Here is a 21,865-nt window from a genome sequence, read left to right on the forward strand (position 1 = left end):
TCTTGTTGTACAGTCTACAGTGGGGATGAAGGACTTGCGGTAGCGCTCCGTCTGTAGTGGGCTGGTTCCCTGGCGTGTGCTGTTGTAGGAACCGGGATCACACAGGAGGTCTTCCACAGGACTGGGACCTTCTCCAGGCTGAGGCTCAGGTTGTAGATGCGGCTGAGGACCTCGGAGAGCTGGTCTGCACAGGTCCTCAGCAGCCTGGGACTCATGCCGTCTATTTAATGATACATGATACATAAAAAAAAAAACATTTTCACAGTTTTAATCCACACAGAATAGAGTAAAACTTGAAAATCACCCTCTGATCAGCTTGGGTCTCCTCCATGAGGTGCCTCTCCCATCCGCTTTGTAAGGGACATTTAGTAGATTACTTTAATATTCATCTTTGCGCTTTGCCACATAAGGCAGGCCCAAGAATTAAAATAATGTTAAAATATCAAAGGAGTCAAGGGCTTCAAAATTGAATAAATCAGTAATATATGTTTCAATGAGTTCATCATTTATTATCCAATAAATGTAATGATGTGACAAAAAAGAATGGAATACTTCTTGTCGGAAGTGAATGAGTTCTTTTATTCTCAATCTGAATGGACATGGAATTCAACTCAATTAAAATGTGAGAGAGAATGAATAATTTATTTTACAAAGAAAATGAACTTATTAAAAGTTGAAGAATATATATCAAATAAGATTAAATATTTACTACTTTGAAATCTAACTCATGGGAATGTTTTCAGTATATCACTGAATGTTGCTCATTTTTAGTTCCAGTTTTCTAAACTTACAGTTGGCAAAAGAAAATAAATTGTCAGAAAAACAATGAAGTAAGGGATTCATTTTAAATTATTTTAATGTATATAACACAGTGACAGATATAGTGTTACATTGTGAATACGTTGATTGTTTATTCTGCCAGATTAAACCAAATGAGATGATATGATATGATTATTTAGTGAGAATAAGAACTAGAAAATTCCATTAGAAATCTTGTGTGCCTGCCTCTCTCTTTTGATGTTAGCATCTCCATGGCAACGGGTGCTGATCTCCTTTGATGTCCTCCATTAAGTACCTCTCTTTGTATGGGAAATGTTAAATTTTTTTAGCGATTTATTAGGGAATCATTAACTGAATTGTTAATAAAAGTCATAGCGAACGATTCCCGTAGTTTCTGCATATTCTGATGTGCTTTATGTGTCCATTATCCTAATGGTGTGAAGTCTCACACCGTCATGTGGTAAAAAAAAAAAACCCACAGATAAACAATAAGACTAAATGGCCACCTACAATAGTAACCTTTGCACCTTTCCACTGAGGAAAGCAAAAGAATAAATAATCTTTGTAAAAATGATTGACTAATGTCCTCTCAGACTTGGAAGAAGGTTGAATTATCAACAAGGAATCAACATTATTTACCACTGAATATTCAACACAATTTAGCATGATCCTGTTGTCATTTTAACATTTGATCAATGTCGTCAATTGATATTTTTATTATTATAGATGCAAGTGTATTTATAGTATTTAACAAGCTTTACAAGTTTTTTTTTTTTCGAAAGCTCACACGTCACAACTTAATATAATGTTGTAATCCAAATTTAATCTGCAGTTTCCTCCCTCAGTTTAAAGTGCCAACTCTGGTTTATCAAACTACATCGACACATTACACCTCCAAAACTTAATATAATGGTCTGATACACATTTAATCTGCATTTAACTTTATTTCAAAGTGTAATTTTAGATTTTAGTTTTTGGCTGTAGAAAAGAGAGGCAGTTGAGTCTCCAAGTTAATAGACATTGACAAGATGGAGCCCTGGATGCGTGAAATGAAAAATTCTGAAGTGTGGAAGAACCGGAGCATGAGGGGCCTGTTACAGGGGGTGGATGGAGGCTCAAGTGCAGGAAGCACCCAGGAAACAGATTGAATGTTCGCATCACCCAAAGCGGTAAGCTCCTGTAGTTAAAATCGGACAAACATCACGCTCATTTAAAAACTCTCTCTTTTATTACTGAAACAGTTCAGAGAAAGGCATTCTTGACAGCACAGGAGGTGAGAGAAAAACTGTGCAGTTGAAAAGTGAAAACGTCGCTTCACAGACGTGTGGCTGCTATGAGGGGGCGTGGCCTGTTATGAGGGGGCGTGGCCTCGCAGGCTTGCGTCTTGCGGTTACCTTTTCTTCATTTCCTCTGCTGGAGCGTATCTTAATAATTCTTCTTCCTTCTCAGCTTTGAACATCTGTCTTTCTTCATCCTCTTCCTCTCTCATCAACTCAAAAACTACTCTTTCCACCATTGTCGCACTCCATCTCTGTCTTATCCAAATGTTTGAGTCGTCAAGATGGCCACATGCTGCAAGTGGCGTGGCCTGAGAGTTCAGCAGCGTCTTGTGGAGTGTGAACAGTCCTGCCGAACAAACAGTTTTTTCCACAGCTGACTGACGTCACTGCCGAACTTTTATCTTGTTCTTGTGGCTTCAAAAAGGGAGTCTGCAGGGGCCTTTACCCTCCTATGAGGCTGCAGAGGAGGAGGACGTGACAGGGCCAGTCTGTCCGGCTGCGGGGCCGAGAGAGTGATCCTGAAGGAGCTCTGGAGGAGGTGTGAGGTCCTGTGTGCGCTGGCCGCATGGCCAAGACAGCGGACATGTATGTATGTATGTAACAAGTATGTTGCGTATGTTTATGTCTTATATGTATGTGAGTCGTTGTTTATGAAGCTGTTCATGCTTAGTACTCAAGATTTGTGTGGGAAATGTTGTTATAGGTTCTGTTCTGTGAAGTTTGTATTTGAAATCTAAAATTTGAATGACTATTGTTATATTAAATGTGAAAAAAATACACAACACTGATATATTTCTAGGGGAACATGAATCATTTAAGTAATGTGAGCTAATCTTTTTATATGTATCCACACAACAACACATAATCTTGTGATTGTTATTGTGTTGCATTCAGTATTTCAAAACAGCAAATACTATAATATCCAAAGGCTATTACTTTTCAAACAACAAAGACGGATAGAATGAAGACATGCAAAGAGGCGGAGGATGTTGCTGTATTAGTGGACGATAGACTTCAAACAATCTATCAAACATCCACTCCTGTTCATACAGATGATTTAAGGGTCCTGACAAAGAACAAACACTTAGTTCACCTTACTTGGATTTTATTTTTCATTAAAAAAAAATTGTAATGATTGCATATTACATATTGAGTATATAATTAAAACAAAGAACAATCTGGCTTGACCAACTTCAATTAATTATGCAAGAAAAAACTTTTTTTAAAGGTCAATCTTGGAGAATATTATTATCACTGCATAAATAGCAGGATAAGGCTGCAAATGTGCAATTTGCAATGTGCAAATGTAAAGCTGATGACGTGTCAGGCCCCGCTCTGGCCCCACTACGATGTGACAATCTTGTTAGTGCTACTTATATTATTTACAGCTATCCCACTGATCCAAATATTTTCCAACTGATATGAGATTAAACCAGCCTGAGCAGCTCTAACAAGACAGTAACATGATTTTCTAGATTAAACTAGCCTGAGCAGCTCGAACTAGACAGTAACATGATTTTCTAGATTAAACCAGCCTGAATAGTTCTATCAAGGCAGTAAAATGATTTTCTAGATTTGACCAGTCTGAGCAGCTCTATCCAGACAGTAACATGATTTTCTAGATTAAACCAGCCTGAGCAGTTCTATCAAGACAGCAACATGATTTTCTAGATTAAACCAGCCTGAGCAGCTCTATCTAGACCAGGGGTCGGCAACCCGCGGCTCCGGAGCGGCTCTTTGGTCCCTCCACTGCGGCTCCTTGAGCCTCTGTCCCACTGCAGTTCATCCCAGAGGGACGTAAGGAGGCAAAGCCACCCAGAGTGCAGTCCCGCTACAAAGAGTGGAGTAAAATGTAGGGTCGTGAACGACGCAGCAATGTAATGTGATTATGTAGCAATAATGGCATGATGAACATAGAATTGCGGCTGCAGGTCATGACAGCGGCATAACTGGTATCTGAAGCTGGGAGCTTCCTGTACCTTTCACAGGAAAACTGCTGCGCTGCGGAGCGCCGACAATTCCAGGAGGTTCATTGCAGACTTGTTGAGAGTGACGGCAAATTCTAGTGAATTACACAACAAGTAAAGGACATTGAAAGCCACACCACTCACACTCATGGTTCTAAAAATCCCAGATCTCCCACATATATCTTCCATTTTAATAATGTGTAGCAATAAAGGAGCTGAGAGCTGCAATGCATTATGGGAGTTTCTGTTTGTCGTGTTTTACATGTAATTATTGGGGGTTATATTAGGTTTGTACTGTAGGTAATAATTGTTGTGTTGTGTTTTTGTTGCTTAGTTCATATAGTTTAGTTTATTAGTTGTAAGTTGGCGACCAGCAGTGAAGAAGGTTTTGTGTGTAGTGTCGTCCTGGCATGGTCTGCCTGGGGGAGTGTCAAAATAAAATCTGTGCAGCTCTTTGAGTGTTGTGTTCAGTAGGAAATGGGACCAAATGGCTCTTTGAACATTATAGGTTGCTGACCCCTGGTCTAGACAGTAACATGATATATCAGATTAAACCAACCTGAGCAGCTCTAATTAGTTGGTAACATGATTTTCTAGATTAAACCAGCTTGAGCAGCTCTGTCTAGACAGTAACATGAGTTTCTGATTGGTTGTAACAGAAAATAATTACAGCCCATTGTTGCCATATATAGTGTGTTTTAAAAAAATAAATAAAACATATTGCAGAACTGCAGGATAATACTACCAAACAAAGGAGAAGTGCAAAGCATTTATTTTAAACTTATATCGTGAAATATTATTACATAATGTAAATGACAATAATACTCTTCCAGCAATCGTTTAAAAGCCTTTGAAAAGACACCTTTACCTTCCTCCTAAACTACATACAAATTTTGTAGAAAGATTTAAGGTAAAATTACTTATTCAGGTTGTCGAAAAGACGTCTCTTTCTTGTAAAGTGAAAAGTGAAAGATAATCCTACAACTTTTTCTTCCATCTTTTACACTGCTTATGGTGTTCAGGTCACCGGTCTATCACAGGGCACACACTCACATGCATGTTTTCAGTCTGAGGGAGGAGCCGCCACAGAGTTTCACCATGTCGGCTTCAAAAGTTCAATGTGTTGCAACCAATAGCAAAAAAATTATTATGCAGTCCGCATTAACATCCACATGCTTACGACCCACCAAACACCCGATGTGATTTAAATGTTGTTTTTTTTGGTTGGAATTGGGATATAATTGGACCATCCAATGAGGAAGTAATAACACCCCAATTTCAACAATTATATTACGGCTAAATCCAGGCTATGACAGGCCAACCAGATTTAGCCCCCCAAAAAACATCTAAATTTGGGTGTTTGGTGGGTAGTGGTTATTTATAGTAATCCAGAAAAGTCACACATGTAAGACGGAGTCTGGAAATATCCCTCAAACAACATGTAAAGATGAAATACATTTAATAATGCATCCTGGGTAGACCTGCATAGATGCTTGCAAGTTTGACATTCTGACCTTTTAAAAACTGAAAATATGTTATGTAGTTCAGCTTCTTGGGGTGCAATGTCTTAGGGGCGGGAACCACACGGGAGGTCTTCCATGGAACTGGCTCTCTGTTCACATTGACACTCAGGTTGAAGATGCACATGACGACCTCTGAGAGTTGGTCTGTCAGCAGTCTGGAGCTGATGCCATCTGGAGCCCTCGCCTTCGTCCCCCTGGCTCTCCTCAGACTTTTTTGTGTGTGTTATGGTATTTCAGAGTTTCTTGTGGTCAGTGTATTTACATCTTTTAGACTTAGAGTGTGTTGTGGAATTTGTAATGCTTAGTTTTAATAATAATAATAATAATAATGATAATAATAAACTCACAAAAAATTGTCATCCATTCATACTTCAATGAGGCAGTTCATTCCGTATTAAATACTGACTTTCTGTCCCAAACCTGGCAACCCAAGTGTCCAGCGGAGTCTTTTTTATAAACCATTGTAAATATGTTGTTTATTGCAATTCCATGTCATTACGGTTAAGGCAGTTCATATCTGTTTGCTGTTATAAAGTTTTAATGGTAGATCCATGCTTTTACAAACCACTAAAAACCGACAAAAAAAAAGTTAGAATTGTTTTAGTTTTGTAGTCTGCACCTTGTCGTGGTGAATTTTTTTAATGCATGTATTAAAAAAAAACATACATTTTTGTCTATAAATTGTTTAAATATATATATATTATAAGACGTTTTAATTTAATCTATTTTTAATCACTTAAATAAAAACAAAGTTTATCATGGATAAATGCGATGGTGCCTCCGTGTGGTCAGAGGTATGAAACACATCAACGAAGACCCGCCAACACACGGATACACATGAGAGGTCTGCGAGGAGTAGTGTAGCCTGAACTCCCGGTGTTTCACAGCCGTGAGCATGTTTGTAGCTCGGAGCATCGCAGCGGACCACAAAGACCTGATCCACGATGTGTCGTATGACTTCCATGGCCGGAGGATGGCGACCTGCTCCAGCGACCAGAGCGTCAAGGTGGGCTTCGCCGCTCCGGGCTAACGTTACCTCCGGAGGCAATCTGTACTCCGTGCTAACGTTAGCTTGGGAGGCTAACTACGCTCCCTGCTAACGTTAGCTCCGGAGGCTGACTCCGCTCCGTGCTACCGTTAGCTCCGGAGGCTAACTCTGCTCTGTGCTACCATTAGCTCCGGAGGCTGACTCCCCTCCGTGCTACCATTAGCTCCGGAGGCTAACTCTGCTCCGTGCTACCATTAGCTCCGGAGGCTAACTCTGCTCCGTGCTACCATTAGCTCCGGAGGCTAACTCTGCTCCGTGCTACCATTAGCTCTGGAGGCTAACTCTGCTCCGTGCTACCATTAGTTCCGGAGGCTGGCTCATTTACTCACGTTGTCCATGTGTTTTTTTAAATATACTGTTCGATCATCACGTGACGGTAAAACTTTTGCTTTCACTTTTAAGACTTTGGTTAGAGGTGTGACATATAGCATACCTGCTAACTTGTAGGATGCTTTAGGAAAACATTCTCATCAGAGAGCTGTGGAGTGTTGTGTGTGCTGAGCTTCTTGTTGACAATGTTTGTCTGATCCTTGTTGACTGCTGTATCGTTTATGTTTCTTTCAGGTTTGGGATAAAAGTGAGAATGGAGAGTGGCAGTGCACAGCAAGCTGGAAGGTAAAACACCTGCTTCATCTTTCAACCGATGCTGGGAAACTTTACCTTCTTCAATTAGTGCCACACAACGTCAGATAAACATAATAATAATAATAATAGTAAATAATGTTATTGAGAATCACTACAGTGTATAGAAACCTGCCGCCGTGTTCTCAGCTTTTCTTTGAAATGTCATCTGCTTTCATGTGCTGGTGTCAAGCCAGCCCTCACTTCGGAAAACGACGTCAAGTCAGCCCCCACTCAATTTAGCAGTGCGCATATACACAGTGCATTACCGTAAGAGCAAACTCAAACCGATTTCAAAATAAATGTGACGTTTCAATGAACAAAATATCGCTGTTCGGTCCTTGTATTCCCGGAGCAGGAGTTTGGTTCGCATTGCCGGCAATAAGTCGGACCTGTTCCCAGTGCATGTTGGCCTCCAGCAGGGCTGTCCTTTGTCACCAATTCTGTTCATTACATACATGGACAGAATTTCTTGTCACAGCCAGGGGCCGGAGGGGGTCCAGTTTGGGGAAAGAACGAGATCCCGGATACAAGCGGCTGAAATGAGCTTCCTCCATATGGTGGCTGGGCGCACCCTTAGAGATAGGGAGAGGAGCTCAGTCACCCTTAGAGATAGGGAGAGGAGCTCAGTCACCCTTAGAGATAGGGAGAGGAGCTCAGTCACCCTTAGATATAGGGTGAGGAGCTCAGTGACCCTTAGAGATAGGGTGAGGAGCTCAGTGACCCTTAGAGATAGGGTGAGGAGCTCAGTCACCCTTAGAGATAGGGTGAGGAGCTCAGTCACCCTTAGAGATAGGGTGAGGAGCTCAGTCACCCTTAGAGATAGGGTGAGGAGCTCAGTCACCCTTAGAGATAGGGTGAGGAGCTCAGTCACCAGGGAGGAGCTCGGAGTAGAGCCGCTGCTCCTCCACATCGAGAGGAGCCAGTTGAGGTGGCTCGGGCACCTGTTTCGGATGCCCCCCGGACGCCTCCCTATCCTGAGGGAGGTGTTCCGGGCATGTCCCTCCGGTAGGAGGCCTTGTGGCAGACCCAGGACACGCTGGAGGGACTATGTCTCTCGGCTGGCCTGGGAACGCCTTGGGGTGCCACCGGAAGAGCTGGAGGAAGAGTCTGGGGTGAGGGAAGTCTGGGCAACTCTGCTCAGACTGCTGCCTCCACGACCCGGCCCTGGATAGGTGGCAGAAAATGGATGGATGGATAGATGGATATCAGACTAAGATAGTGGTTGGTGCTCAGAAGTGCTATTTCAGTACACCCTTATTTTGGAATTCCACATCGGATCTGGCTGATACTTGGTGAGTGGCATCCTGGGGTGTCCTACTATCAGTCTGAAGTGGAATGATTCAATGATAACGTGGAAATTCCATTTGATATCACTTCAAAGTTGGCATGAATGTTGCTCGGGTGTGGTATTTCAAATGGCTCTCTCTCTCACTCTTATTTGGGAATTCCACATCGGATCTGGCTGATTCTTGGTGTGTGGCATCCTGAGGTGTCCTACTATAAGTCTGACTTGGAATGGCTAAATGATAACGTGGAAATTCCATTTAATATCACTTCAAATTTGGTGCAATAGGTGCTCTGATGTTGTATTTCAAAGGGCTCTTATTTTGAAATTCCACGTCTGATCTGTCTGATACTGGGTGAGTGACATCCTGGGGTGGTCTACTATCAGTTTGATATGGATTGGTTTGATGACAACAGGGAACTTCCATTTAAAATCAGTCTGAAATCAGAGTGATTCAAGCCCAGATAAGCTGTCAGAGGGCTCTTATTTTATACACCTTATCCTGATCAGGTCTACTATCAATCTGATGTTAAATGAGTCTGAATTTTTCCAAGACCGACTGTTCTATTGGGCCTTTAATTTTAATAACGTGATCAGAGTGAGTTTATATCTATAGTATTATAATAACATTAAGACTAATAAAAAAAGTTTTTTTGGCTTCTGTGGGCAATAGTTTTATTGATATGTCATTTTATTAGTTTGTATCAACGATAAACTAATTTATTTTCTTTGTTGTTATTAGTTATAGTATTAATTTGTGTTTCATTAACTATCTGAATGAATCTCGTTCATTTAAACGTCACTTTTATTTTGAAATAGGTCTGAGTTTGCTCTTACGGTAATGCATAGTGTATACGCGCACCGCTAAATTGAGTGGGGGCTGGCTTGACCTTGTTTTCCGAAGTGAGGGCTGGCTTGACACCAGTTTTCATGTGAGGATTTTAACGGCTTTGTAAAATGTATAATGTGTATGTATTTATTAAGAGCAAAATATCCAAATACAGATATTTTAAGTCTATTACATCGACTGTTATAAACTCTCAAAATATTCAGCTCTTTTTATGACTGTTCAGAATGAGCATTCTTTTTTATATTCTTTTTATTGAACATTAACGAAATAACTGTCCAGCACAGTTCATATGCAGATTGTATGAAATGAATTGCAAATTCTAAATACACAGGTTCATATCCTACCAATTTGGTCATAACATCTGTTTGGCCCAACATAATCAAGCAAATATTGTAATTTTTGTCTCCCAAAAAGAAACTTCAAAAGCATTTTTAATTCAGGAAACAACAGAATATAGATTTGTAATATATCATGCAGCCTTAATGTAGAAACTGTTTTAGGCCCCATTTACACAAATCTTTGAAGTAACGATGCAAAACTTTCTTACTGTTTTGTGCATCTGTTAACACGACAAGCATCGTTGTATAAATTCTCCATAGAAACGGGGTGGAAAATGCAACTTTTCTAAAAACACTGCCACTGCACAAAGTCGCCACAGCCGTAGTTAATAGTTCTGTACATGCTCAGTAGGTGGACGATAACAACAATGTTTTCCTCAGAGTGTCATGACTCCTGGTCCATGTTCTCCTGGGACTTGGTGCTTTTAGAGTTGAGAGTTGCTGGGATAACAATCCAACTTGGTCGTCTCCATTCGAATGTCCATGTACTCCCAATAGTAATGTTTATAGCGTATTGTTCTCTAAGCACTTGTGTGTGGTTTTATTACAAAAACAACCAACAGCGCCAACGTGTGGCCTGGCGTGGTAATTACATAGTTTTCAAAGTGAAAAGGGCCAGTGAAGAGACAGAAGAAGAGCCTACAACTTCCAAGAAAAAGAAGGTTTTTAACAGACAGTAGCAGGAGTTGTACTTGAAGTATGGATTTATGGCGACAGGTGATTCCCACAGACCAAAGCCCGCTCTGCATAATATGTGGCGAACGGCTCTAACGAGGCAACGAAGCCTTCAATAATATAAACAATCTACGAATCCCCCCCGGTCCGCAGTACAATTGTCAAGCATTGACCGGTCGGCGGTGATAAAAAGGTTGGGGACCACTGAGTGAAGCTGTTTACTTTCTTCTGAAGACGCTCTGTGTCCCTTCAGATTGCTAAATGTCTCCCTGTTGCAGGTCCCTGCTCTAACCGTTTGTCTTTGCCCTGCAGACACACAGCGGCTCGGTGTGGAGAGTGACGTGGGCTCACCCCGAGTTCGGACAGGTTCTGGCTTCCTGCTCCTTCGACCGGACGGCCGCCGTCTGGGAGGAGATCGTAGGAGAGTCCAACGACAAGCAGAGAGGTCTCAGTCACTGGGTTGGTACTGCTGCAGCTCCAGATATCTGCAACACATCAACACTGCTCTTTTATTAAGATACAACATTATTTGGACCCTTTTCACTCTTTTGGATTAACTGGATTCCCTGTCGACCTGTGACCATTTTCCCTTAGCGTCCGTAGTCGTTGCTTGTTAGTAACAGCAGGTGTTAAAGTAAGACTTACTGCTATGATAACCACATTTCCAATAAATGTTTACAAGACTTTTATTGTAGATGTGGTTGTCTGTCAGGTTTTTCAACATCTGCAGTTACCAGCAACAAGGGCTGCTAAAAGGACGTTGGTCTCCAGTTAACAGAGAAACCAGGTGTTCCAAAACATCAGATGCCACTCGGTGGCTTAATTGCTCAGTGGAACCAGGACAATTTAGTTCCAAGCCATGCTGTATGCTACATGCTAAGAAGTTTCAGCAATGATTTGATTACCAAGAGGAGGATTAGTGAAATGTCATGTGTTTACGTTCAGCGGTCTTTCACTCCAGTTTCTTCATAATGAGACAGTCTCCATCCCAACATGGTCTCAGGTCAGATGTGCAGTGACGGCTTTGAAGGTTCCGGGATGCAAAGAAAAGATCTTCTTGCTTTAACAATACAGGAAATACCTTTTTTTGTCAGTGGTTTATTTATATGAAAGATTCAGTGAAATATATTTGCTTAAATGTCTTTGTATGTAGCGTAAAATCAAACCTTCAGGCCTGCTTCACCCATATGTTTGTGTATTAACGATGTGCTTCCGTGATGTGTTGCATCTGCTTTGAAAATCTTTCAAGAAATTCTTTGTTCCTGCAATCAATGTAAAAACAGAGTTTTAATTTGATTCTGCTGCTTTGAGCACCCGTTAGTACATGTCCAGCTTGTTTCTGAGGAACATTCAGAGAAAGAGTATATGGGGACTTGCTATGAACTCAACTGTCTTCTGAAGCAGAACAGAAAACAACATTGGCTGCCTCTTCATAGCTCCTTCATTTCTCCTCCTCCTATCTGGAGGAGAAGTGCAGCTCCGTAACGTGATGTTTCCACAGCTGTGGTGTCACTAGCTGAAGTGTTATCCAACAGAATTAATCCTAAAAAAAAGTGAAGCTGTTTGATCTGAGCTCGATGCTGCTGTCGTCTCAGATCAAGAGAACCACGCTGGTGGACAGCCGGACCTCAGTGACAGATGTGAAGTTCGCTCCGAAGCACATGGGCCTCATGCTGACCACGTGCTCAGCAGACGGTGTGGTGAGGATCTACGAGGCGCCTGACGTCATGAACCTCAGCCAGTGGTCGCTGCAGCACGAGATCTCCTGCAAGCTCAGCTGCAGCTGTATCTCCTGGAACCCCTCCAGGTGACACGCACACACGCACACGCACGCACACACACACACACACACACACACACACACACAGAGTTGGGAACTTTATCCTCACTCTGTTCCCAGCTCTCGAGCCCACCCTCCCATGTTCGCCGTGGGCAGTGACGACAGCAACGTGACGTACGGAGGGAAGGTGCAGATCTACGAGTACAATGAAAACACGCGGTGAGTGAGGATTCATCTGTCTGTGCACAGAAAGATTAGTATGTAAGATCCTATTTGACATTTTTTTGTAATTTTTTTTTTTTTATTGCTTTTAAAGTAAGTATGCCAAAGCCGAGACGCTGATGATGGTCACTGACGCCGTGCACGACATCGCCTTCGCTCCCAACCTGGGACGCTCCTTCCACGTGCTTGCCATCGCTACTAAAGACGTCCGGATATTCAAGCTAGTTCCCATGAGGTGATGATCACGGCATTTTTATCCCCCGCCGTGGCCGATAGGCCCCGAAGGGGGATCTTGAAACAGTCTCCGTACGTCCGTCTGTCCGTTCGAACGTTTCTACCTATATCTCGGCAACCCCTGGGCCCACAGTGACCAACCGTCACATGTGGATACATCTCAGAGGGGGAAGGGATACTATGGTGACCTTGACCTAATTTGCATATTAAGTAGGTCACAAGGTCACGAAGTGCTTACAAACACATTTTGGGCTCTGGAGGCCTAGGTTTTTGAGCTAGGGCTCTGAAATTGTATACACACATGATACACACTCCAGGGATAACCTCCAGTACACCAAGTGACCTGACCTTGACCTTGAAGATCGGTAGGGTCTCAAGTTTGCTCGTCATGGTTGCACAATACATGTATTTTCATATAAACATTTCTCCTCATTTCTCAGCAGTTCCTGGGCCCACAGTCACCAAACTTCACACATGGACACTCCCCCTGGGGAGAAGGGGCACCATGGTGACCATGACCTAATTTGCATATCAGGTCACAGGGTCACTAAGTGCATAAAAACACCTTTTGGGCTCTGGAGACGTATTTTGACATAGCTTATGAAGAAGACCTTTCATATTCTACATAATGATCTACTAGGACCCATGGAACACCCTCTAGTGTACCAAGTGTGCTGCCTTAGAGCTGGCTTTGTGAGAAAATATAAAGCCCTCCGGCGGGGGATTAGCTCAGCAACGGCCTTCTTGTCTCGATTGGCTCAGATCCCTCCGACTCTGAATCCCTCCCTCCTCCTCCTCCTCCTCCTCCTCCTCACAGGAAGGAGAGCTCCTCCACCGGCCCCACCAAGTTTGAGGTGCAGATCGTGGCTCAGTTCGACAACCACAACTCGCAGGTGTGGCGCGTGAGTTGGAACATCACCAGCACGCTGCTGGCCTCCTCTGGGGACGACGGCTGCGTGCGCCTCTGGAAAGGTGAGCAAGCTGCTCGGATGTCTACCATGTCAATCTTAATGTTTGTTTTTACTGTATTTTAGTTGTTACTCTTCTATTTCTATTTTTGTCTTTTATTTGAAGCACTTTGGCTTCAGCCACAGCTGTTTTAAAGTGCTCTAGAAATAAAAGTAACTTGACTTTTAAGAGAATACTGGCATACATTTCATACTTTACTTTAGAGAGGAGTTTATTACAGCCTCATATAAAATCAACAATAATGATTATAATATTAAAGCAAACAGAGCACCGGTATTGGAATAGTATCGCTATCGGCAGATATCCAAATTTGGGTATTGGGATCAGATCGGAAGTGAAACAACGTGGATCGGTGCTTCCCTAATTCCACCACATTAATGACAACAGACACATGTTCATGCTCCATTACAAGTTCAGTCAGACCATCAGAACGAGTAACGTTTTGTTCTCGGCCCTCCGTCTGTCCACAGCGAACTACATGGACAACTGGAAGTGCACGGGCATCCTGAAGGGGGACGGCAGCCCCCTGACGGGCTCCTCTGGTCAGCCCACAGCCATGAGCACGGTGGTGGGCTCCTCCGTTCAGACCTCCCAGAACGTGCTGAACGGGATGTCCGCAGGAAGGTAGGTGGCGTGCTGCGAGCGGACGCCACTCACCTGGCCTCGCCTCGCCTCGCCGGCCTGCTCAGAACTGACCCGCGTCATGTGTGTTCTAACGCCTCACACTGACTGGACGTGCAGCCGCCGCACTGGCAAAGAGCTTGGCTTCTGGTTCCCAGCGTTCAGGTGGTCCGCCTCCTCCGATGTATCTGTGCATGTTGATGAAGAGCAGTCCACTCTGTCAGCGTCGGGGCTAAATGATTTCCTAGTACAAAAAGTCCAATAAATCTTGTTTGTATAAATTTGATAAATGGCTGTTATTTCACTTTGTAGAGTTACTTTTGGTAAAACATGTTTCCACCATTTAAAGACAATCCAAGCTGATCTTTCTCCTGTGTTTTGATGTACCGTTGATAAAGTGTTGCCAAACTCTTTGCTGAGCAGAAGGATTGCGTCAATGAAGCTGACAGAGGACCTGTTACGCTCATTTTAACACTTAGTTTCATATCCTGGATCTTTATTGCAGCTGCATTTCATGAATTCATCCTTCAAAAAAAAAACGTTGTGATGTTTGTTTACCAGTTACCGTCCAGGATACGCCTCAATAGCATCACGTCTACTGATGTGCAGCAAGAAAGGCTTGTAATTTGACACCAGCCTCATTTGTCTCTGAGCAGACGTGTTCTGACTAAACTCGTAGGAAGGTAAAGTCTTGTCTAAAACAGTGTGAAACTGCTGAAGCAGCCAATAAAAACAGGGGACTGTTTGGAGGTGTTTAATAAGAACGGCGTAGCGTCATCTTCTGTCTCAGAAAAGCGAAACAGGTCCTTGTCATAAGAACTAACTGTAGACATTGTGACATTTCTAAAAGCAACGCCATGTAACCTGAGTGAAGCTGTGCAACTAATGAAATACTGAATTTATAACCAATAAAACTCATCTAGTTTTTTGTTTTTTTGCAGCCTTGTTTGGTCTGAGTGACCTTCTCTGCATAACATGGGTTTGATACTTGATACTACTTTGATACTACTACGGATATTTCTCAGTGTCTCATAAATGTAAGAAAATGTGAACAGCTGCTGTGAATGAATTCTGTCACGATGTTAAGCTGAAAGCATGTTGGATCACCACTGGTTCTCTGTGAGGGAATAAACTAGGAAGGGGGCGGGGCTTCCGCAATCCGCCATGTCCTGTGTTTGGTTCGTGTCACGTTGACGTGTTCATCAGACACATGCCATGGCAGATTTAATTTGCAGCTGTGCCGAAACATTTAAAAATGATCCACTTGTTTGTCCGGCAGCACGTGAAAGTCGGTGTTCACACTTCTATGATTGTAGTTTCAATGCACTGTGTCTCAGTTTGTTTGCTTAGTGAGGACTTACTTCAAAATGAGCTGCGTTCTGGATGTTTTATTTTTGGCACAGAAATCAAGTGTTTTGGGTTTTTTTTTTTTTTTTAGACATCTGGTTTTGTTACTGCAGGCATATGCGTTTATTTGTAATGACATTATTAACCTAAACCAGGGGTTTGCAGCTCTTCAGCTCCTCTGTAGCAGCTCCCAAGAATATTCTGAAATAGTGTTTAAATAAAGATTTTGTTCTCATTTTTTTGTTTAGTTTGCATTCCACATGGACCAAAACTGGTCTCATCTCCAGGACAAAAACGGCTAGAAAAGATGGATTTACTAAAACTGGAAAACATACATAAAACTACTATTATTTATATTTATATATATATACACAAACAGTCAAACCCCCCCAAAGTTAAAATTGGTCATGTGACTTTTTATTCCAGCAATGAGAAAAAAAATTGTGAAATTATGACAAGTAAATGATGCAAAAATAAGAAGTGGATGTAAGGAGCGAAATGGTACAGGTGGAAAAATATATGAAAAAATCTGTACTTGTGGCCTCAAAAGCTAAAAATGGGCTAAATTGTACTTGTTACACTTCATGAATGCAACTTCAGTTTTAGTATATATGGCTTCTCTTTTTTTGCCCCTGTCTTAATTTTTGATGATTAGCACGTTGTGCAGCTCCAGACACATTTTATTTGATGGAAAGTCCTGAGCTCAGCTCATTTGATCATAAAGGTTGCAGACCCCTGAGCTATGAACGTAACAAGAGCTGCATTTCAGACCATCCCTGTGGATTCTCTCCTAACCTCAGTAACGTCCCTCCGAATAAGAACTTTGAACGTGTTTCTGGTCTTTCTGAACTTCGGTGTTCACGTCGTGTGATGAAGTGACTGTCCTGCTTGTTGCATGCAGGATTGGAAAGCGAGCTCCCTTTGCTCCCCCCGTGCGGCACCTGACTTCTCCAAAGATATACCAGCACCCTGTGTATTACTACTAACGCCTCTCGTCATGTGGCCGCTCGACTCCTGAGTGTCACGTTTGGCATGAAAACGGCGCCCTGATCACCGATTGAAACACACACTCAATATTGAAACACTCACCGCATACATTATTTTCTTCTCTTTAATTTCTGTGTTTTCCTATGCTCCTTCCTCCTCCCTGTGGCTTCAGGTATTTCTTTCCTCCTCTGGACCCTCCCCGAGCGGGGACCAGGTACGGTCACCTGCTGCCCCCCTCTTCCCTCATAGAGCACTGTGATGCTGAGCCCATGCAGCCTCAGCCTCAGGCTCTCCCCCACAGACACTCCTCCAGAGCTCTGCTGCCCTTACCTGAGGCTGAAGGACAGTGATGTCTGTCTGTCTGTCTGTCTGTGTGTGTGTGTGTGTGTGTGTTTGTGTCTGTCAGCACAATTTATTCATTTCTAATAAAAAGCACCAGATTAAAAATTTGTCCTGTTTTGTTCATTTGGGAATAACTTGTAATATAAAAAATGCATTTTTTTTTTATCATGTGCATATATTTTAAGGATTCCTTTAGGTCACTTCAACTAATATCCAGATTATAGAGCATCTTCCTCTTCTTGCGTCCAGATTATAGAGCATCTTCCTCTTCTTGCGTCCAGATTATAGAGCGTCTTCCTCTTCTCGCGTCCAGATTATAGAGCGTCTTCCTCTTCTCGCGTCCAGATTATAGAGCGTCTTCCTCTTCTCGCGTCCAGATTATAGAGCGTCTTCCTCTTCTCGCGTCCAGATTATAGAGCGTCTTCCTCTTCTCGCGTCCAGATTATAGAGCGTCTTCCTCTTCTCGCGTCCAGATTATAGAGCGTCTTCCTCTTCTCGCGTCCAGATTATAGAGCGTCTTCCTCTTCTCGCGTCCAGATTATAGAGCGTCTTCCTCTTCTCGCGTCCAGATTATAGAGCGTCTTCCTCTTCTCGCGTCCAGATTATAGAGCGTCTTCCTCTTCTCGCGTCCAGATTATAGAGCGTCTTCCTCTTCTCGCGTCCAGATTATAGAGCGTCTTCCTCTTCTCGCGTCCAGATTATAGAGCGTCTTCCTCTTCTCGCGTCCAGATTATAGAGCGTCTTCCTCTTCTCGCGTCCAGATTATAGAGCGTCTTCCTCTTCTGGCGTCCAGATTATAGAGCGTCTTCCTCTTCTCGCGTCCAGATTATAGAGCGTCTTCCTCTTCTGGCGTCCAGATTATAGAGCGTCTTCCTCTTCTGGCGTCCAGATTATAGAGCGTCTTCCTCTTCTCGTGTCCAGATTATAGAGCGTCTTCCTCTTCTGGCGTCCAGATTATAGAGCGTCTTCCTCTTCTGGCGTCCAGATTATAGAGCGTCTTCCTCTTCTGGCGTCCAGATTATAGAGCGTCTTCCTCTTCTGGCGTCCAGATTATAGAGCGTCTTCCTCTTCTGGCGTCCAGATTATAGAGCGTCTTCCTCTTCTGGCGTCCAGATTATAGAGCGTCTTCCTCTTCTGGCGTCCAGATTATAGAGCGTCTTCCTCTTCTCGCGTGCAGATTATAGAGCGTCTTCCTCTTCTCGCGTGCAGATTATAGAGCGTCTTCCTCTTCTCGCGTCCAGATTATAGAGCGTCTTCCTCTTCTCGCGTCCAGATTATAGAGCGTCTTCCTCTTCTCGCGTCCAGATTATAGAGCGTCTTCCTCTTCTCGCGTCCAGATTATAGAGCGTCTTCCTCTTCTCGCGTCCAGATTATAGAGCGTCTTCCTCTTCTCGCGTCCAGATTATAGAGCGTCTTCCTCTTCTCGCGTCCAGATTATAGAGCGTCTTCCTCTTCTGGCGTCCAGATTATAGAGCGTCTTCCTCTTCTGGCGTCCAGATTATAGAGCGTCTTCCTCTTCTGGCGTCCAGATTATAGAGCGTCTTCCTCTTCTGGCGTCCAGATTATAGAGCGTCTTCCTCTTCTGGCGTCCAGATTATAGAGCGTCTTCCTCTTCTGGCGTCCAGATTATAGAGCGTCTTCCTCTTCTGGCGTCCAGATTATAGAGCGTCTTCCTCTTCTGGCGTCCAGATTATAGAGCGTCTTCCTCTTCTGGCGTCCAGATTATAGAGCGTCTTCCTCTTCTGGCGTCCAGATTATAGAGCGTCTTCCTCTTCTGGCGTCCAGATTATAGAGCGTCTTCCTCTTCTGGCGTCCAGATTATAGAGCGTCTTCCTCTTCTCGCGTCCAGATTATAGAGCGTCTTCCTCTTCTCGCGTCCAGATTATAGAGCGTCTTCCTCTTCTGGCGTCCAGATTATAGAGCGTCTTCCTCTTCTGGCGTCCAGATTATAGAGCGTCTTCCTCTTCTCGCGTCCAGATTATAGAGCGTCTTCCTCTTCTCGCGTCCAGATTATAGAGCGTCTTCCTCTTCTGGCGTCCAGATTATAGAGCGTCTTCCTCTTCTGGCGTCCAGATTATAGAGCGTCTTCCTCTTCTGGCGTCCAGATTATAGAGCGTCTTCCTCTTCTGGCGTCCAGATTATAGAGCGTCTTCCTCTTCTGGCGTCCAGATTATAGAGCGTCTTCCTCTTCTCGCGTGCAGATTATAGAGCGTCTTCCTCTTCTCGCGTGCAGATTATAGAGCGTCTTCCTCTTCTCGCGTCCAGATTATAGAGCGTCTTCCTCTTCTCGCGTCCAGATTATAGAGCGTCTTCCTCTTCTCGCGTCCAGATTATAGAGCGTCTTCCTCTTCTCGCGTCCAGATTATAGAGCGTCTTCCTCTTCTCGCGTCCAGATTATAGAGCGTCTTCCTCTTCTCGCGTCCAGATTATAGAGCGTCTTCCTCTTCTCGCGTCCAGATTATAGAGCGTCTTCCTCTTCTCGCGTCCAGATTATAGAGCGTCTTCCTCTTCTCGCGTCCAGATTATAGAGCGTCTTCCTCTTCTCGCGTCCAGATTATAGAGCGTCTTCCTCTTCTCGCGTCCAGATTATAGAGCGTCTTCCTCTTCTGGCGTCCAGATTATAGAGCGTCTTCCTCTTCTGGCGTCCAGATTATAGAGCGTCTTCCTCTTCTGGCGTCCAGATTATAGAGCGTCTTCCTCTTCTCGCGTCCAGATTATAGAGCGTCTTCCTCTTCTCGCGTCCAGATTATAGAGCGTCTTCCTCTTCTCGCGTCCAGATTATAGAGCGTCTTCCTCTTCTGGCGTCCAGATTATAGAGCGTCTTCCTCTTCTGGCGTCCAGATTATAGAGCGTCTTCCTCTTCTGGCGTCCAGATTATAGAGCATCTTCCTCTTCTGGCGTCCAGATTATAGAGCGTCTTCCTCTTCTCGCGTCCAGATTATAGAGCATCTTCCTCCTGTAACCTGAGCTTCATAACATCTCACTATGGCTGCTCTCCTCCATGCTTACAGGGGAAAGGCAAAGAACAACAGATCATAACAGGAAATTGGTGGAAAATTCAACTATCAAGTTAAATCCCATTTTCATGGTGAAGGAAACGGCAACACATTGATGTGTTGTGCTTATGACACATGATGGGAAGAACTCGTTTGTTCCAGACAGGCAATGGGACCTTCTGAGGTTTTATGTGTAAAACTGCAGGTTTGAGGAAGTTCTGTGATTCACTGTGCTATTTTGAGAAAGCCATTTTTGACTTGTAGCCCTTCACACACATTTCAAAGAAGGACCAGCAGCATTAATTTACAAGGGGCCGATTAACAAACACCTCCCTTTAAGACATTTGATTCATTGTCATGCAGGTGGAGTTTTCAAATTTTTATGCATTTTGGGTGCAAAGATTTAGTTTGCATGTCTTGAGAGAACCGGCTAAATCTGTAGCTCAAACTTGAGGACAGAGACAATGTGATATATGTCTGATAAAGTCGTAACATATGAATGTTTACTAAAAACTGATATTTCAAACTTTTTTATCTGGGTATTGTATAGTTTTAATGTTTCTTTCCTGGTGCAAAAAACGGTGAAATGTCAGAAAAATGTCCCCATGTTGTAAACAAGTTAGCAACAAATCATTTTTCACTTATACTTTATTTAGCTCTCCAATCTGCAGCCAAATGTAAAGTCCTCCGTAACAGCCTGTCTCTTCAGGATATTTCTGCAGCCTTCAGCACGTTTAGAATACTGCCACATAGACACTGCCCTGGGCGCACACACAACATTACCTATGAGCAAATTATCCTCAGCTCATCTGTAACAATTTGTTGACTGCTGAAAAAATTGGAGTAGCTGGTGGAAACCCACATATGCAATCAGACAAAAGACGCCTGGACTCACACCGGGATGTTCTTGCTGTGACGTGGTCATGTTCACCGCTACAGGACCACCATCTGCTGAATGTTTTCACAAGTCAACACTCAAAGTCTTGACCAAGCCCAATAAAGGTCACGTCCACATGAGCTAAAATGTTCTCAAAATAAATTCAACCACACGTCACTATGAACACGGCTCAACACAAGGCTTCAGGGCATGTAGTACACATGCTAGGCCTTTAGGGGCGCTGTGACCCTTTCAAACACACCAAAAATGCAGAAGAAGACACGGAGCGTATACATTTAAAAGTTGACTCCTGCTCTTCTATCTAACTCGTTCTATAGGTCTATGGCCCTGCTCCTCCTGCATGCCATAAAAACAGATGAATGACGTGTTAAACAATGCAGGCTGTGTAGATTCTGGCACGGCAGCGTCAGTAGCTCCCGCAGCTCGACTGCAGCCTGTCGTCCACCATTGTTGTGTTTATTTGATGACATGGCGGAACTACGTGTTTACGTGAACTGGCGGTCTCGTGTGGACGGCCCCAAAGAGCCCTTCATTGCTAAAACATGCAGGCGTAGGAAGCTTCAAGACACCATTTCACCATTTAACTGATCCTCCACTTGACCCGGTTGGTTTTCAAGTAATCACACATGATGGAAGTACCTCAACCTCAGACTGGGAATGTGTGGTCCTGGAACCGGGTAATTAGTTGAGGTGGCACAATGTCGGACAAAACTATGTTTCAGTCATCGCTGAGAACGACCTCCAGGTTTCCTGAATTTACAGGGATGGACGTACTCAGTCTTGAGCGTGTCCAGTTAGCAAATCATAAGCTGGTAGTGTTCTGTGCACTGGTACATGAACAACACTCAAACTCATGCATCACATCAAAAGAGCCCAGCAATGTTTGTGTCTGTACTGAAAGCCAGAACTGAACTAAATTTGCAAACACAGTGATGTTAAACATTGTTGCTATCAGTCCATTCAGGCACACTGCACCATAAAGCTGTTGTCACATATCTGTAAGGATCACAGCACAGGGACATCCGTCACTGGCTGCCGTTTCACAATAGAAAAGGAAACTTCCCCCTTTGTGTTATAACTTTCCAGTGGTAGAAACGTG

The 21,865-nt window shown here is 43.5% G+C and overlaps 1 protein-coding gene across 2 annotated transcripts; it reads left to right on the forward strand.

The window, feature by feature from the left end:
• The first annotated feature begins 6,369 nt into the window (after positions 1 to 6,369).
• seh1l (SEH1-like) lies at positions 6,370 to 16,946 on the forward strand. 2 transcript variants are annotated; one of them, XM_080500305.1, is made up of 9 exons: positions 6,370 to 6,556; positions 7,163 to 7,213; positions 10,683 to 10,829; positions 11,966 to 12,177; positions 12,271 to 12,369; positions 12,467 to 12,607; positions 13,424 to 13,578; positions 14,046 to 14,199; positions 16,703 to 16,946. In XM_080500305.1, exons 1-9 carry the CDS (start codon positions 6,446 to 6,448, stop codon positions 16,878 to 16,880), a joined length of 1,248 nt encoding a protein of 415 aa, XP_080356431.1. In that variant the 5' UTR covers positions 6,370 to 6,445; the 3' UTR covers positions 16,881 to 16,946. The 2 variants fall into 2 exon arrangements, with proteins under 2 accessions (XP_080356431.1, XP_080356432.1); XM_080500306.1 differs by lacking the exon at positions 16,703 to 16,946 and adding an exon at positions 16,445 to 16,696.
• The last annotated feature ends 4,919 nt before the right edge of the window (positions 16,947 to 21,865 follow it).

This window comes from Blennius ocellaris (assembly GCF_963422515.1).
Source record: "Blennius ocellaris genome assembly, chromosome: 8".
Classification (NCBI taxonomy): Eukaryota; Metazoa; Chordata; class Actinopteri; order Blenniiformes; family Blenniidae; genus Blennius; species Blennius ocellaris.

Excerpts from the sequence above, each read along its gene's own strand:
- seh1l (XM_080500305.1), top strand. The coding sequence starts at position 6,446 with ATGTTTGTAGCTCGGAGCATCGCAGCGGACCACAAAGACCTGATCCAC. Across the intron at positions 12,178-12,270 it reads ATCTCCTGGAACCCCTCCAG|CTCTCGAGCCCACCCTCCCA; the intron begins GTGACACGCACA and ends CTCTGTTCCCAG. Across the intron at positions 12,608-13,423 it reads TTCAAGCTAGTTCCCATGAG|GAAGGAGAGCTCCTCCACCG; the intron begins GTGATGATCACG and ends TCCTCCTCACAG.